Source organism: Orycteropus afer, unplaced genomic scaffold, assembly GCF_000298275.1.
Source record: "Orycteropus afer afer isolate SDZICR_OR568_19922 unplaced genomic scaffold, OryAfe1.0 scaffold00450, whole genome shotgun sequence".
NCBI lineage: Eukaryota > Metazoa > Chordata > Mammalia > Tubulidentata > Orycteropodidae > Orycteropus > Orycteropus afer.
This window is the reverse complement of record NW_006922037.1, coordinates 93,214-104,523: the sequence shown is the minus strand read 5'-3', so window position 1 is coordinate 104,523 and position 11,310 is coordinate 93,214. Positions and strand designations below refer to the sequence as shown.

At 42.4% G+C, this 11,310-nt stretch overlaps 1 protein-coding gene across 1 annotated transcript in view; it reads left to right on the top strand.

Moving 5' to 3' along the window:
- Nucleotides 1–11,310, top strand: part of LOC103208535 (ADAMTS-like protein 1) — a gene marked incomplete at its 3' end in the record, with an annotated part of 468,117 nt that overhangs the window by 369,828 nt on the left and 86,979 nt on the right. The window contains exons 18-19 of the mRNA XM_042782739.1: nucleotides 1,115–1,268; nucleotides 2,173–3,298. Of these exons, the coding sequence (XP_042638673.1) occupies nucleotides 1,115–1,268; nucleotides 2,173–3,298 (1,280 nt within the window). The remainder of the gene's footprint in view (nucleotides 1–1,114; nucleotides 1,269–2,172; nucleotides 3,299–11,310) is intronic.

Here is an 11,310-nt window from a genome sequence, read left to right as displayed (position 1 = left end):
TATATGCGTGCCACATAGCCCTTTTTAAAATGAAATATTACTGCAAAGCAAAAAATCTAAAACAGATATGATCAGAGCTGTCTGGGTTGAGGTGTAGATATGGCTCCCAGCTCTCCAATGGTTGGCTCTCCCCACTACCTGAGAAGCCCCTAAATCTCTTCCTTGACATAGTTATTGAACACAGTTTGAAAACCATTTTAGAGATATGGACATTGAGACTAGAGAAAGAACTTGACCAAAGTCATAAATAGATCTGCAGACCTGCAGCCTAATTATTTTCCCTTTTTCTAATTGGAAGCACAGAAATATTCTTTTAAATTTTTCAGGCTCTTCACCCCCATTTCACCTGATCCCTGGATTTGGTGCTTCCATTTACAATAAAAGAAATGATGGATAGAGTCTAGAGTCCACTATCATCAGGGAGCAAAAGTGATGGGTTTGTTCCTTATCCCCATCTTTTGCATATTAAATTTCCTTCAAGGTGGTGTATGATAGTAACATTGTCCAGAATAGTGTCACTACAATGTGTTGGTATATAACACTTAATATGTGTGTGTATTTTTTTTTTTTTTTTAACTGTCATGTTTCAAGTTAATGTGGCATGCTGCCACAACCCTAGTTCAAGTCTTTATCATCTCCATCCTGGACTACTGTGGCAGCCTCCCTAACTAATGTCCCTGCCTCCCATCCATCTTGTACTCCCATCCTCCTATACACTCTTGCCAGATTAACCTTCTCAAGACACCTCTTTCATCATGTTCCTCCTCCCCTGAATGGTTCCTCATTGCCTTATGGACCAATTCCAAGCCTCCTGTCTAGAGATAAAAGATGTCCAAATTTGGCTACAAACTACCTCTTGAGCTTCTGGCACTCTTGACTTGGTCCCTCTATTTAATCAAACTGGTTTAGTTCCAGCTCCAAGCTTGCCTTGGACTTCTGCACTGAACTCTTTACCTTTATTCTGGCTCTTTCTCTGCCTCACATGTTCAATCCTGTGTCTCCACACCCATCCAGCCTTCACCTATCTTCAAGAACTAGGTCAGGAAATGCTTAGTGTACTATTCACCCCTGGTTCCCTGTACTTATGTGCATTTGGCCTTTCTTTCCCCACCAGTGTTCCACGAGCTGCGGTGAGGGTACCCAGACTCGCAGCGCCATTTGCCGGAGAGTGCTGAAAACCGGGATCTCAACTATTGTCAATTCTACCCTTTGCCCGCCTCTGTCTTTCTCTTCCTCGATCAGGCCCTGTATGCTGGCAACCTGTGCAAGTGAGTACATCAGAGCTCTGGCCATGGGGAGGTGGAACCCACAGAGCAGAAGTCATAGCCAGGCAGCAGCCTGTCCTAAACCCAAGACCAGTGGGAGATTGTCAAGCATCGAGCCCCTTGAAGGGCTACAGGCTGGAAAGCTCAGCTGGAGATAGACAAGGAATCTTAATTACATGTGGCCAGGTTGAATTCTCTTCTTCACTGGAAAAATCATTTGCAGGGGGTAGAACAAAATTCACTTATTGGCCTGTGGAGATCTGGAAGCTGAAGGCAGCCTGTTACTAATGAAGTCTAATGTTATCCACTCTGGGATTTTAAACTACTCTAAACAGATTTGTTCTGTTTAATATTAATCCCCAGAGATGTAACACTTCTAGGCTCTCCTCACCAGGTACATTAGAGCCCTGGTGCTTTGCAGGACTGAAAAGGTGTAAACATTTAATAGGGGACATTCTCCTTCCCTTTGACCTCTGCCTGTCTTTATGATGCTGGTTTTTATTGTTTTCATCCTCTTAATGAGAGAAACTGCCTCCCCTTAGGGTCCCTTCCATCTAGAACTTTGAATCTCAGCTTCGGGGTTAAAAAGGGGCAGCAGGATGATAAGAAGGTTGCCTCACTGCACTATTAGTCTCCAGTTTTTGATTGTAGCAGCTGCATCATGGTCCACAGCTGGTAACCAGTTCTTCCCATAAAACAATAGGTAGTAAATACCTACCCTGGCCAAAGGAAATTCTAGAGAACTTTCTTTCCCTCTTCCTTCTTGTGATCTTCTCCTTGCTTTCTCTTCTCTTTGCCCTTGCCTTTTTGCTCTCTCATGTCTCTGCCTCTCGCACTTGTCTTCCTCTGCTGTCCCTTCCCTTTGCCTCTGTCTGATTTCCCTTTCACCCTTCCCCTTTCATTCCAGGGCCTGGGCGGCTGTCTACAAAGCACAGCCCTCACATTGCAGCAGTGAGGAAGATATATATCCAGACACGCAGGCAGAGAAAGCTGCACTTCATCGTGGGGGGCTTTGCATACCTGCTTCCCAAGACCTCAGTGGTGCTCCGGTGTCCCACACGGAGGTTCCGAAAGCCCCTCATCACCTGGGAGAAAGATGGCCAGCACCTTGTCAGCTCCACTCATGTCACGGTGGCCCCTTTTGGCTACTTGAAGATCCATCGCCTCAAACCCTCTGACGCAGGCATCTATGCCTGTTCAGCAGGGCCAGCCCGGGAGCAGTTTGTGATTAAGCTCATTGGAGGCAATCGGAAGCTCGTGGCCTGGCCCTTGAGCACCAGGAGTGAGGAAGAGGCCCACACAGTGAGGAAAGCCAGCCTAAATGAGGCCCTGCAAGCTCACAAACACCAGAATGGAATCTTCTCTAATGGCAGCAAGGCTGAGAAGCGGGGCCTCCCTGCAGACCCAGGGAGCCGCTATGATGACATTGTCTCCCGACTGCTAGAGCAGGGGGGCTGGCCGGGAGAGCTACTAGCCTCTTGGGAGGTCCAGGACTCCACAGAAAGGAACACATCTTCAGAGGAGGATCAGAATGCTGAGCGGGCTCTTTTGCACCTTCCCTTCACCATGGTGACTGAGCAGAAGCGCATGGACGACATCCTCAGGAACCTTTCCCAGCAGCCCGAGGAGCTGCGTGACGTCTACAGCAAGCACCTGGTGGCTCAACTGGCCCAGGAAATCTTCCACAGCCAGCTCGAGCATCAGGACGTGCTCCTCGAGCCCTCCGAGAGGAGAATTCCCCCCGTGGCCATCCTCCCTCACAAACACGTGTCTGGTTTCAGCAGCTCCCTCCGCACCTCGTCCTCTGGGGAAGCCGGTGGTGGCTCTCGCAGGCCACACCGCAAGCCCACCATCTTGCGGAAGATCTCAGCTGCCCAGCAGCTCTCTGCTTCTGAGGTAGTTACCCATCTCGGGCAGACTGTGGCCTTGGCTAGTGGAACACTGAGTGTCCTTTTGCATTGTGAGGCCATAGGCAACCCAAGACCAACCATCAGCTGGGCCAGGAATGGAGAAGAGGTTCAGTTCAACAACAGGTGAGCCTTGAAGGTACCTGGTCTACAAAAGGAGACTTGTTGCCCAAGTAACCCCTATTCAAACTTCTTTACGGTGTTTCCAATGGTAGGGCTTAGTGTGCTGGGCCTGGGAATACATACTGGGTCTCAGGCCCTCTTCCAGCACTGGTGAACTGTTGAAACATAGACAAGTCACTTCACTTATCTAAATTATGTGCTCTCATCTTTATGTTGTGATAGCTATACTGGCTACCCATCCATGTCCCCATGAGGTCCGAAGATTAATGAGAAACTCTCTGTACAGGTTTGAACTTTTGGCAGAAAGATACCATTCCAGGCCAAGGCATTATTATGTTACCATTTAATGAGATGAATCATTGAAAAGCTTCAGCACCAGGACATGGTCTCTGTGTGTGGTCTTCCAGGGCTGTGAAGACCAACACATACTGCTCCCTGTGGGTGAGCCATCCTCCGTCTGGGCCAGACAAGGCTGTTGGTTCCAGAAAGCTTTTCCTCCTGGTTAGACCTATGATTGATTATTCTAATACTATCGTTTAGTGGCCTGCTTATTTTAATGTGGAGTTTTGATGTGTCATTATGAGGATGATAGCATATATCATTTACTGGTTTCCCTGGACCATGTTGTTGTCCTTGTTGGTCACTGTCAAGTCGAGCCCCAACTCATGGTGACCCCATGTGTTATATAGTAGAACTATTCCATAGGGTGGTCTTGGCTATAATCTTTACAGCAGCAATTCACCGGGTCTTTCTCCCATGGAGCCACTGAGGAGGTTCAAACTTCCAACCCTTAGGTTAGAGCCAATCACAAATCACTTGGATCTCCCAGGCTCCTCCTTGGCCATAGCTGTTCATAATGTAAAATCTATAGTGATAGTAGAAGTAATAACAATATTTTTAATGCCCTATTGAGCAGGGTAAGTGCTTGACTGTTAACTAAAAGGTCAGCACTTCAAACCTGCCATATACTCAGTGGGAGAAAGATGTGGCAATGTTCTTCCATAAAGATGATTGTTGTTAGCTGTCATCACATTGTTTCTGATTCGTAGGAACCCTGTGTATAACAGAATGACCTGCTTTCCAGTCCTGTACATTTTCACGATATTTGAGCCCATTGTTGAAGCCACTGTATCAGTCCACCTTATTGAGGATCTTCCTCTTTTTCACTAACCCTCTACTTTATGAAGCATGATGTCCCTCTCTAGGAACCGGTTCCTCCTCATAATACGTCCAAAGTGTGTGAGGCAAAGTCTCACCATCCTTGCTTCTAAGAACATTCTGGCTGTACCATCCAAAACAGATTTGTTCATTCTTCTGGCAATCCTAGTCTATCCAGTAGCCATTGCCAACACCATAATTGAAAAGCATCAATTCTTATTATTATTCATTGTCCAGCTGTCCCACATACGAGGTGATAGAAAATACCGTGGCTTGGGTGAGGTGAACCTTAGTCCTCAAGTTGACATCTTTGCTTTTTCACACTTCAAAGAAGTCTTTCACAACAGATTTACTGCCTTGAAAACCCCATGGGGCAGTTCTACTTTGTCCTGTAGGGTTATTATGAGTTGGAATCAATGACAATGGGTTTCTTTATGTGCCAAGTGATGTCCTATGCTTTCTATATACATTTTCTCTTTAATCTTTATAAAGGCTCCAATTATAGCAATGGCAGCTGGCATCATTAGTTGAGAAGTGACTATCTGCAAGGCAAGTATAAGCTCTTTATGTACACTATCTTACCAAATCCTAAGAGTAGCCCTGAGAAGTAGGTACAGTTTTTATCCACATTTTGCAGAACAGGGAACATGCAGATTGACATTATCCTCCATTTTTACATAGAAAACTGAGGTTTAGCAACTCACCAAAGATGACACTTTAGCTTGAACTAGACAAAAGAGTCAATATCAAATTTATCTCATTCTAAAGACAAGGTCTGTCTACTGTTCTAAGACTCAGTGAAGAGATGGGACTTTGTCCATCCTGCCCACAACCTTTGTGCCTTGTAAATGACAATAATATTGCCTCTCAGCCTCAGTACTCACAGAGCAAGTAGCTTTAATAACAACATTTAATAACATTTCTCATGTGTGCTCTTACTATGTGTCAGACATTACACTCAGTGTTTTGAAGGAGTTATCTTGTTTAATATTCCTAAAACTCCATGCATAAGTACTATTAGTGTTACCCCATCCTGGGTAACAAAGCTGAGGAACAGATGTGAACCCAGCATAGAAATGTTGGAGACAGGACTTGAACCCAGGCAGTATAACTCAAGAGCCTGTGCTCTTAACTTCTCTATGTGCTTGCCCCTTGGTCTCCCCCTTCCATCCTCATACTTTCTTTGATCAGTTTAACTGCCATAATCCCTGTCATTCTCTCCAAAAATCTTTATAAAGAGGTTGTGGGTCAGAGCAGCTAGTTGCAGTAAAACCCCCTGAAGCCACTGATTGACTAAAACACGCCCTAGTATCATGTCCCCAGATGGTGGGTGCTGGCTGAGAATAGTACTCTAGTACTCAGTTGGGCAGTGCACAGATCCTTGGTTCTATCAGTAACCTGTCCTACCTTTTATGCGCACATCACACCATCTCCTCCACCAACCAATGAGTTTCTCAAGTATAGGTACCAAATCTTATCCATAGTTTGGTACTGGGGTTAAAGGGAATAACAATCAGCTGTTTAGGGAATAACATGGAAATTGACATTTCTTGATTAACTGTGCCACTATGCTAGGAATCTTCATAGCCCTTATCTTGGTTCATATTCACCACAAGTCATAATATGAAAACTGTTGTCCCTGTTTTAGATATGAGGACGCCCAGATTCACAGTACTTACAGAACTTGATTAATTTTAGGTAACTAGTAAAAGGCAGCATCAAAAGAAAAGGTCAAACCCAGTTCTGCCCAACTCAACCATGCTGTTTTGAGTGAGTGGGTGAATTCATGCTTGCATACTTCACTAGGACTCCCCAGTTGCCTCAAGATCTTTGCTGTTTTCTACCAGCTATTCCTAGGATCTCTTTCTTCAAATAGTACCTATTTCTTCCTAAAAACAACAGCAGAAAAAAAAAACCCTGTAGGATAAGACCAGGTGACAGAAAGGGGGAAAGGCCATCAGGTCTCTGATCTGCCCTAGGACTACAGGCAGGACACTAAGGCCATGGTTCATATAGAGGTTCTAACAATTTCCTTGTATACTAGAGATTCTTGGTGAAATTCAAGGATCTTAGCCCATACAAGAGCAATGTGGAGGAAGATAATCTAATATGGAGGGGTTCAGGCTGGTCTTGCCAAGGATTTCACTATTCATGGTCTTGTTGCCGTTCAGTGCCATTGAGTCAGTCCCAATTCATAGTGACCCATTGTACGATAGAATGAATTCTGCCCAGTCCTGTGCCAGCCTCACAGTTGTTGTTATGCTTGAGCCCACTGTTGCTACCACTGTGGCCTTACCTTCATTTCATATTGAGGAAGTTGTACCATATCATTTCTGCAATCCTTTTTGCCTCCTTTACTGATTTACAAAAGTTACAACCAGTTGCCTTTGAGTTGATTCTAACTCATGTTCACCCTATGTTTATCAGAGAAGAAATAAATTGATTAGGGTTTTCAGTGGCAGGTTTTTTGGAAATAGATCATCAAGCTTTTCTTCCAAGATGCCTCTGGGTGGACTCGAAACTACAATCTTGTGATTTAAACCCAACTACCTCGAAAGGAAGGTTGGGCAATCCTACTTCCGTAGTGATAACTGCCTCGGAAACCCAAGGAGGGGTCGCTATGAGTCAGGGCCGACTCGACGGCAAACAACAATAACAACAACAACTCAGAAAATGAAAACCCATGTTGTTGACAGGAATTGGGGAGAGCTTTGAGTGCAGTAACTTCAAAATTGGTTGCACAAGTTGTTTCTGATGGGTAGACACACTGAATGATCACATGAGTTTGGAAAATGTTCACTTAAAGCTGGAAAAATATATTTAGTGTCAGATTTTACTACTTTTTAAAATACACAATTTGACCATTTTTTTTAAATCATAAAACTGATAAAGCTATTATTTAAAAAATTCAGATAATACCTAAATCTATAAAGTAAAAAGTGTAAGTCCACCTCATCCCCCACATTCCTATTCCCTGAGATTATTACTCTTACTGATTTTATACATTATCCTTTTGGAATTTTATATTTTTTTATTTTATTGTATGTAAACATATATATACACACTGGATTTTATATTTATTGGAATTTTAGTTATGTCCTTCAGAAATTTGACTTTTTACTCAACAACACATCTAAGAGACATTTTCATAGTTATGTTTTTTTTTTAACAGCTGATTATTATTCCTGAATGCATTTAACTAACTCCGAATTAAAAAATAGTTTGGGTTTTTCCATTTTTTTAACTCCTTTAAGCTTGCCAATGTATGTTGTACCTTTCCAAGTAGACAATATGGTATGCAATGTTTTCTAAGCAAGTTTTTGATCACTGAACAATTGTTTGGCCTATTAATCTCATGGACACCAGTAATCTTTGAAGTATCATTTAAGAAACACTACTTTAGTCTTTTTTGAGACTCTGAGTGGTGAAAATGGTTCATGTGCTTGGCTGCTAACCTAAAGTTGAATGTGTTAAGTCCACCCAGAGGTGCCTTGAAAGAAAGGCCTGGCAATCTACTTCCAAAATGTTAGCCATTGAAATGCTATATTGCATAGTTCTAGCCTGATGCACATTGGGGTCACCATGAGTCAGGATCAATTTGACAGCAAATAGTTACTTTAGCCTTTTAATTTCCACCTCTATACCAAAAACCAAAAACTAAACTCACTCCCATCGAGTCAGACCCAACTCATAGTGACCCCTCCTTGGGGTTCCGAGGTGGTATCACTACTGAAGTAGATTGCCCAACCTTCCTTCTGAGGAGTGGCTGGTGGGTTTGAACTGCCAACCTTCTGGTTAGCAGTCAAATGCCTTAGGCACTATGCCGCCAGAGCTTCATTGAGAATCTAGCCCAATGGGTTTAAGATGGAGAAGATTTAGCGAAATGTTGCTGGAATAAGGGACATGACAATCGTATGCTAAAGGTGCTAGCCTAAGACAGCAGAGAGCACATCCCGGATGTTCAGTCCTTCAGACATGGATGGGGAGCATTAAGAGGGAAGGCACCTGAGGAGCATAAGTAGATGATTTCTGCCTCTCTTAAGATTTTCCTTTTTTCTAGATCTAACCTTGGCAAAGCTTCTTCACTGAAGGTTAATGGTATGTGGTAGGGGAAAATAAAAGATTTCCGTTTCTGATCTTTGACATCATAATTTTTCCATTTTACTTGGCCAGCCAGTAAGAAATATGGCTGGAGCTAGTTTTTTACACAGTTCTTCAACCATTATTTGAGAAAAGAGAGTAAATAATATCTGCACAGAGCACACAGGAGGCACAGAGCTGCCATTGGGACTGCTTTGCTGTGGGCTATTGGTGACCTCTTTTGTGTTGGATTTCCTTGCTTGTCATCATTACTGTGTCTAGTAGCGGTTCAGATACTCTCATTTATTTTCAAATACCTTTCACCAAAGAAGTGCTGAAATGCCCAGTGTTATAGTTCAGTTAGTCTGTTGCTGCTTAGTTCCCAAATCCATCTTTCTAAGAGTCTGCAAGAGTCAGCTGCCTTTGGGCTGTAGGACTTTGCAATTTATTAAAATTTACTCTGTGTAGCCTGAGCCAGCAAGATTCTGGTCAAGGTGGAAGGAAGTGACTAGGAGAAATCTATTATTTATTGGGCTTTTAAATATGCCAAAGCTTGATTAGAAGGAAATTCATTTTATGAAAGAATCACTCACAACTCAGAAACTACTGCCTCTTATCATATAATTAATTTACTAATTGAAATGAATTCATATGATTCTTAAAAGCACATGTTGACTTTTCAAGCAATCATTTACATACTGTTCCTGAATGTATTATGACCAGCTGTTCATCACCCCTACTTCTTTTATTCAACAAACATTCCCATGCCTTACCTGAGCCAGACACTACCATAGATACTGTGGGAGAAAGAAGATTAATTCTTTGTCAATGAGACTCAAAGTCTAATTTGAAAGCCAGAAAAGTAAATACAGTGTTATATGTGCTATGAGAGTTTATGTAAAATTATTCCTTCCATCAGTATTTATCAGGTTACCTATTATATTTAAGGCATGCATCTATATGTTGGGCATATAGTGGTAAATAAGACATAAGAAATATCTTTGTTCTCATCCTTGCAATAATTCTTTGAGGCTATTATCCCAGTTTTGCAGATGTTGAAATTGAAGCACAGAGCTATTAGGTTAACTTGTTCAAAGTCTCATAGTTGATAAGAGGGGAGCTAGATTTGGAACTCAAGCACTCTGGCTCCAATATAAAATACTTTCATATTTTAGCCTTAGTTTAATGCATGAACATATAGTTGTTTTAAAAAGAAGCCAATGAGTCAGCTAGACCTAGCATAACTTGACATTTAATATCCCAGCTGTCTTCTAATTTATGAAGCATTTGTTTTTATTTTGGCGCAACTGTTTGGAGAAAGCCTTGTCTTCTATTGGTACTTCTACATGTACAAACACATGTTATTGTTGTTGTTAGGTGCCATTGAGTCAGTTCCGCACCATAGTGACTTTACACATAACAGAACAAAAACCTGCCCAGTTCTGCACCATCCTCACAGTTGTTGCTATGTTTGAACCCATTGTTTTAGCCACTGTGTCAATCCAGTTCCTTAAGGGTCTTCCTCTTTTTCATTGACCCTCTACTTTGGCAAGCATAAAATCCTTCACTAGGGACTAGTCCCTCCTGATAATATGTCCACAATAGAAGATGAAGTCTCACCATCTTCATTTTTAATGAGCATTCTGGCTGTACTTCTTCCAAGATGAATATGTTTGTTCTTCTGGAATCCCATGTTGTATTTAATATCCTTTATCAATATCATAATTCAAAGCCATTGATTCTTCTTCAGTCTTCCTTATTCATTGTCCAGCTTTTGCATGCATATGAGGCAATTGAAAATAATATGACTTGAACCAGGCATACCATAGTGGTCAAAGTGGCATCCTTGATTTTTAACACTTTGAAGCAGTCTTTTGCAGCATATTTGCCCAATGTAATATGTCATTTGATTTCTTGATTTCTTGGCTTCCATGGTTGTTGGCCACAAGGCAGCAGGACTCAAGTAAGAGGACGGAGACAGCTCCCACCCAAAGCCAGGAAGGAGGGAAAGCCAGGAACAACAATGCTGCAGGATCCAGGTATAGGGAGGGCAGAGAGGTTTTGAATAGCTAAGGGAGATGAACTGGTCTGTCAGTTTGTCGTACTGTGTTGGATTGTGTGTTGCTATGAGACTTGAGGCTGTGCCACCAGTGTTGCAAACACCAGCAGGGTTGCACATGGTGCACAGTTTTGAACATGGCTTACAGATTGAGGAAGACTAGGAAAAAGGAAGAGGCCATCCACTTCTCAAAGAATTGACCAGGGAAAACCTTGTGAATAGCAAAGAAACACTGTCTGATACATTTCTGGGCAACTTTATGAATAGCCCTGAAACATTGTCCGATACAGTGCAGGAAGACCAGCCCTTTAGGTTGGAAAGCACTCAAAATGCTACTGAAGGAGCTGCCTCATCAGAGTAGAGCAAACCTTAATGATATGGATAAAGTAAAGCTTTCGGGACCTCCATTTGCTGACATGGCATGACTCAAATTGAGAAGAAACAGATGCAAACACCCATTAATAATTTGAACATGGAATGTACGAAGTATGAATCTAGGAAAATTGGAAGTTGTCAGAATGAAATGGAACACATAAAGATTGATATCCTAGGCATTACTGGGCTGAAATGGACTGCTTTTGGCCATTTTGAATCAGACGACCCTATGATCTACTATGCCAGCAATGACAATTTGAAGAGGAATGGCGTGGCATTCATCATCACAAAGGATGTTTCAAGATCTGTCCTGAAGTACAGTGCTGTCAGGGATAGGATAATA